At 51.2% G+C, this 6,793-nt stretch overlaps 1 protein-coding gene across 1 annotated transcript in view; it reads left to right on the forward strand.

The window, feature by feature from the left end:
• Positions 1 to 6,793, forward strand: part of LOC139262804 (nesprin-2-like) — a 59,041-nt gene extending 52,248 nt beyond the window's left edge. The window contains exons 20-22 of the mRNA XM_070877957.1: positions 1,912 to 2,143; positions 5,496 to 5,690; positions 6,641 to 6,793. Of these exons, the coding sequence (XP_070734058.1) occupies positions 1,912 to 2,143; positions 5,496 to 5,690; positions 6,641 to 6,793 (580 nt within the window). The remainder of the gene's footprint in view (positions 1 to 1,911; positions 2,144 to 5,495; positions 5,691 to 6,640) is intronic.

Below are 6,793 nucleotides of genomic sequence, written 5' to 3' on the forward strand. Positions count from 1 at the left end.
CCCCGTCTCTCTCACTCTCTCTTTCCTCCCCCGTCCTCCTTCCCCCCCACCCTCTCTCTTTGCTCCCCGTCCTCTCCACTCTCTCTTTCTCCCCCGTCTCTCTCACTCTCTCTTTCTCCCCGTCTCTCTCACTCTCTCTTTCTCCCCCGTCTCTCTCACTCTCTCTTTCTCCCCCGTCTCTCTCACTCTCTCTTTCTCCCCGTCTCTCTCACTCTCTCTTTCTCCCCCGTCTCTCTCACTCTCTCTTTCTCCCCCGTCTCTCTCACTCTCTCTTTCTCCCCCCGTCTCTCTCACTCTCTCTTTTCTCCCCCGTCTCTCTCACTCCCTCTTTCTCCCCCGTCTCTCTCACTCCCTCTTTCTCCCCCGTCTCTCTCACTCCCTCTTTCTCCCCGTCTCTCTCACTCCCTCTTTCTCCCCCGTCTCTCTCACTCCCTCTTTCTCCCCCGTCTCTCTCACTCCCTCTTTCTCCCCGTCTCTCTCACTCCCTCTTTCTCCCCCGTCTCTCTCACTCCCTCTTTCTCCCCCGTCTCTCTCACTCCCTCTTTCTCCCCCGTCTCTCTCACTCCCTCTTTCTCCCCCGTCTCTCTCACTCCCTCTTTCTCCCCCGTCCCTCTCACTCTCTCTTTCTCCCCCGTCCCTCTCACTCTCTCTTTCTCCCCCGTCCCTCTCACCTCTCTCTTTCTCCCCCGTCCCTCTCACCCTCTCTTTCTCCCCCGTCCCTCTCACTCTCTCTTTCTCCCCCGTCCCTCTCACTCTCTCTTTCTCCCCGTCCCTCTCACTCTCTCTTTCTCCCCCGTCCCTCTCACTCTCTCTTTCTCCCCCCGTCCTCTCACTCTCTCTTTCTCCCCCGTCCCTCTCACTCTCTCTTTCTCCCCCGTCCCTCTCACTCTCTCTTTCTCCCCCGTCCCTCTCACTCTCTCTTTCTCCCCCGTCCCTCTCACTCTCTCTTTCTCCCCCGTCCCTCTCACTCTCTCTTTCTCCCCCGTCTCTCTCACTCTCTCTTTCTCCCCCGTCTCTCTCACTCTCTCTTTCTCCCCCGTCTCTCTCACTCTCTCTTTCTCCCCGTCTCTCTCACTCTCTCTTTCTCCCCCGTCTCACTGTATTCACTGGAGTTCAGAAGAATGAGAGGGGACCTCATAGAAACATTTAAAATTCTGACGGGTTTAGACAGGTTAGATGCAGGAAGAATGTTCCCAATGTTGGGGAAGTCCAGAACCAGGGGTCACAGTCTAAGGATAAGGGGTAAGCCATTTAGGACCGAGACGAGGAGAAACTTCTTCACCCAGAGAGTGGTGAACCTGTGGAATTCTCTACCGCAGAAAGTTGTTGAGGCCAATTCACTAAATATATTCAAAAAGGAGTTAGATGAGGTCCTTACTACTCGGGGGATCAAGGGGTATGGTGAGAAAGCAGGACTGGGGTACTGAGGTTGCATGTTCAGCCATGAACTCATTGAATGGCGGTGCAGGCTAGAAGGGCCGAATGGCCTACTCCTGCACCTATTTTCTATGTTTCTGCTCGCTCTTCCCCTCTTGCTGTTTATCCCCCCCTTCTCCATCTCTTCCCCCCCCCCCCCCCCCGCCCCCATGGTGGCGAGAGGGTGTGGACGGGGGGGTCCAGTTGGGATGGTGGTGGGGGTGTGAGATAGGGGGCGATACAGGTCCAATTGTGTCCGGCAGCTAAGGCTGAGGTGTGCGGAGCTGTGAAGGAGCAAGTATTTTCCCTGCACACCGGGAAGCGCCAATTGCTGGGGGGGGGGGGGTGATGAATGGCGGGGAAACGGTCTTCCTTCAGGGCTCGGGTTGCAAGTCGGACCGTACCATTGGCGAGCTGTCGGGCGGGGGGGGGCGACGGGAAAACGAGGACAGCTATTCTTCATAACAATGTCGTTCTTTTTTATCCCCCCACAAGCACCTTTGCCTTGAATCTCTCTGCTCTGAAGGAGCGCTGGCGCGGGCTGCTCCGCCGAGTCCAGCAACGCCAAGACACCATCCGTACCCTCGCCAACCAGTGGCGTCGCCACAATGACTCCGCAGCTAAACTGCGCCAGCTGCTCACTGGCACCTCGAATCGACTGCGGGCCACGGACGGCCTGAACTGCTATAGTCTGGGGCAGCTGTGGGCACTGACGGAGGAGGTTAAGGTAAGCGACAGTTTAACTCTGCAATCAGAGAATAACCCAGCACCGAGGGAGGCCATTCGGCCCATCGAGTCTGTGCCGGCTGTATCGAAGAGCGATCCAGCCAGTCCCCCTCATTCGCCCTTTCCCCATACCCCTGCAATTTTATCCCCTTCATTACTTAGCCAATTCCCTTTGGAAAGCCACGATTGAGTCTGCCTCAACCACCCTCAGGCCGTGCATTCCAGATCCTAACCACTCACTGTGTTTAAAAAAAAAAAAAAAAAATTTCCCTCATGTTGCCTCTTGATTCTTTTACCAATCACCTTAAATCTCCTGACGGGGGAGACTAGAACCAGGGGGCATAATCTCAGAATAAGGGGCCGCCCATTTAAAACTGAGATGAGGAGAAATTTCTTCTCTGAGGGTTGTAAATCTGTGGAATTCGCTGCTTCAGAGAGCTGTGGAAGCTGGAACATTGAATACATTTAAGACAGAGATAGACAGTTTCTTAACTGATAAGGGGATAAGGGGGCGGGCAGGGAAGTGGAGCTGAGTCCATGATCGGATCAGCCATGATCGTATTGAATGGCGGAGCAGGCTCGAGGGGCCGTATGGCCTACTCCTGCTCCTATTTCTTACGTTCTTACCTGTGCCCTCTCGTTATCGACCCATGAGCCATTGGAAACATTTTATGTATATCTAAATCCTTCATGATTTTAAAGACCGCGATCAAATCTCCTCTCTGCTCCAAGGAGAATAACCCCAGCTTCTCCAGTCCATCCACATAACTGATCCCTCATCCCTGAACCATCCCTCCTGTGCCCTTTGCAAGACCTTCACGTCCTCTCTCCCTTTTGTTATCCAGTCCCCTCGATATAAAGGCCAACGTTCCACTCGAACTTTCGAACTATGTGACGTGTGGGTGAAACACCCTCGCGTGTAACACGGCGCAGAGATAGAGCAACGCAGTGAGCACAAGCGACCAACACACGGAGATATCAACACCGTTCTGTGCCAACCACTCCATGCCGCTGACTCTTGACCAATCAAACACAATGGCCCAAATGCCCTGATAGAGTAAATAAGGAGAAACTCTTTCCAGTGGCAGGAGATTGCGAAAGTAAACTTGCGCAAAACATAAAAACAGATAGTAAAAGCTTTTACCGATATATAAAACGGAAAAGAGTGACTAAAGTAAATGTTGGTCCCTTAGAAGATGAGAAGGGGGATTTAATAATGGGAAATGTGGAAATGGCTGAGACTTTAAACAATTATTTTGCTTCGGTCTTCACAGTGGAAGACACAAAAACCATGCCAAAAATTGCTGGTCACAGGAATATGGGAAGGGAGGACCTGGAGACAATCACTATCACTAGGGGGGTAGTGCTGGACAGGCTAATGGGACTCAAGGTAGACAAGTCCCCTGGTCCTGATGAAATGCATCCCAGGGTATTAAAAGAGATGGCGGAAGTTATAGCAGATGCCTTCGTTATAATCTACCAAAATTCTCTGGACTCTGGGGAGGTACCAGCGGATTGGAAAGCAGCTAATGTAACGCCTCGGTTTAAAAAAGGGGGCAGACAAAAGGCAGGTAACTATAGGCCGGTTAGTTTAACATCTGTAGTGGGGAAAATGCTTGAAACTATCATTAAGGAAGAAATAGCGGGACATCTAGATAGGAATAGTGCAATCAAGCAGACGCAACATGGATTCATGAAGGGGAAATCATGTTTAACTAATTTACTGGAATTCTTTGAGGATATAACGAGCATGGTGGATAGAGGTGTACCGATGGATGTGGTGTATTTAGATTTCCAAAAGGCATTCGATAAGGTGCCACACAAAAGGTTACTGCAGAAGATAAAGGTACGCGGAGTCAGAGGAAATGTATTAGCATGGATCGAGAATTGGCTGGCTAACAGAAAGCAGAGAGTCGGGATAAATGGGTCCTTTTTGGGTTGGAAATCGGTGGTTAGTGGTGTGCCACAGGGATCGGTGCTGGGACCACAACTGTTTACAATATACATAGATGACCTGGAAGAGGGGACAGAGTGTAGTGTAACAAAATTTGCAGATGACACAAAGATTAGTGGGAAAGCGGGTTGTGTAGAGGACTCAGAGAGGCTGCAAAGAGATTTGGATAGGTTAAGCGAATGGGCTAAGGTTTGGCAGATGGAATACAATGTCGGAAAATGTGAGGTCATCCGCCTTGGGGGAAAAAAAAACAGTAAAAGGGAATATTATTTGAATGGGGAGAAATTACAACATGCTGCGGTGCAGAGGGACCTGGGGGTCCTTGTGCATGAATCCCAAAAAGTTAGTTTGCAGGTGCAGCAGGTAATCAGGAAGGCGAATGAGCTGTTGGCCTTCATTGCGAGAGGGATGGAGTACAAAAGCAGGGAGGTCCTGCTGTAACTGTATAGGGTATTGGTGAGGCCGCACCTGGAGTACTGCGTGCAGTTTTGGTCACCTTACTTAAGGAAGGATATACTGGCTTTGGAGGGGGTACAGAGACGATTCACTAGGCTGATTCCGGAGATGAGGGGGTTACCTTATGATGATAGATTGAGTAGACTGGGTCTTTACTCTTTGGAGTTCAGAAGGATGAGGGGTGATCGTATAGAAACATTTAAAATAATGAAAGGGATAGACAAGATAGAGGCGGAGAGGTTGTTTCCACTGGTCGGGGAGACTAGAACTAGGGGGCACAGTCTCAAAATACGGGGGAGCCAATTTAAAACCGAGTTGAGAAGGAATTTCTTCTCCCAGAGGGTTGTGAATCTGTGGAATTCTCTGCCCAAGGAAGCAGTTGAGGCTAGCTCATTGAATGTAATCAAGTCACAGATAGATAGATTTTTAACCAATAAGGGAATTAAGGGTTACGGGGAGCGGGCGGGTAAGTGGAGCTGAGTCCACGGCCAGATCAGCCATGATCTTGTTAAATGGCGGAGCAGGCTCGAGGGGCTAGATGGCCTACTCCTGTTCCTAATTCTTATGCTCTTATGTTCTAATGAGAGCCGGTAACCAGAGGACACAGGGGAAAGGTGATTGGTGAATGAACCAGAGGCCACATGAGGGAAAAGATATTTCTGCAGTGAGTTGTTGTGATCAGGAAGGGCGGTGAAAGCAGATTCAATGGTAACTTTCAAAAGGGAATAGGTTAAATGAAATGGAAACATTTGCAGGGCTACGAGGAAAGAGCAGGGGGAGTGGGACTAATTGGATTGCTCTTTTACAGAGCCAGCCAAGGCACCATGGGCCGAATGGCCTTTGACTGTACTCCGATTCCTCAAATCGGGCCACAGCCTGGCCGACAGGTGACCATTGTCGGGAATGTTTGCGCGGGAACCTTACGCCTCTGTTTATCTTCAAGCACCAGGAGAGGAATCTCGGGCGCCATGCGTCCTGCTACGCACTGACGCTGGAGGCGGGGCGCGAGCTCCTGTCCGCGGCCGACGGCCAAACACGAGCATCGCTCGAGGGCCAACGGTGCCAGCTGCAGGAGGCCTGGGAGTCCACCAACTCACAGCTAAAGGAGAAGAGGATAGAACTGACCAACATCGAGCAGGTACGTCCCCCTCCCTAGATCCAACCCTAGCCTCGCACTAAATTTAAAAGAAATGTTAAGAACCGCACGTTTCACTTAGTTTTCCCTTTAACAGCCGAGAAACCGCCGAGAATACTCGTGCAAGGCCCATTTTCTTGCCGTGTGATTATTTTTACTTGCAGAACGTTGGCGGTTTTTCTGGGCTGGCAACCAGGCGTTGGCGGGCTCTGGGGAAAGTCGAGCCTATTATCTGTACCCCCGTCCACTGTCTGGCGCGCAGAGGCCCATCGCTAAGGCCAAGACCCCTGCAGCCCACAGAAGTGGGCCTTTCTCTTTGCCCAATATGGAGTGCACGCTTGGCCCAGATCGACCCCAGCACCCACCCAATCTAAGCTTGGAGAATTCAGGTTGGGAAGAGTTGATGGTTGGAGACCCCCCAATGCGTGTTGGGATACAGCTAGAGTTTAACCAGCGACTGCACAGTACAGCTCTTGAGCTGCCCATTGTGGGCCCTCCCTGTTGGTGATCTGTTGCTGAGTTGGGAGGTTCCCAGCCCCTGGGGGTAGGTCTATCCCTCTGGATCCTTGTTGCTGAGCCAGGCCAGCTGGTCGAAGGAAGGAAACAAAGAACTTGCATTCATATAGCACCTTTCACAACCTCAGGATGTCCCAAAGCGCTTTACAGCCAATGAAGTACTTTTGGAGTGTAGTGACTGTTGTAATGTAGGAAACGCGGCAGCCAATTTGCGCACAGCAAGCTCCCACAGACAGCAATGCGATAATGACCAGATAATCTGTTTTAGTGATTTTGGTTGAGGGATAAATATTGGCCCCAGGACACCAACATGGGATCTTTAACATTCACCTGAGTGGGCAGACAGGGTCTCGGTTTCTAACATGGTAATGTTGGGGACAGCTACTGTTGTGAACTGTTGCCCACCCACCATCCTGTGTCTTTGTTGATGTGGACAGATGTGTGACCGATGTGGGGAGGAGGTAACCACGCTGGCTCTGAAACTCCGAGAGTTCAGAGCGGATGCGAAGAGGGCCCTGCCCAGGTCCAGCGAAGATCTACAGAGAGAGCAAAGCAAAGTCCAGGTAACCCTGATGGTTATTAACCGATGA

Source organism: Pristiophorus japonicus, chromosome 4, assembly GCF_044704955.1.
Source record: "Pristiophorus japonicus isolate sPriJap1 chromosome 4, sPriJap1.hap1, whole genome shotgun sequence".
In the NCBI taxonomy this organism is placed as follows: Eukaryota; Metazoa; Chordata; class Chondrichthyes; family Pristiophoridae; genus Pristiophorus; species Pristiophorus japonicus.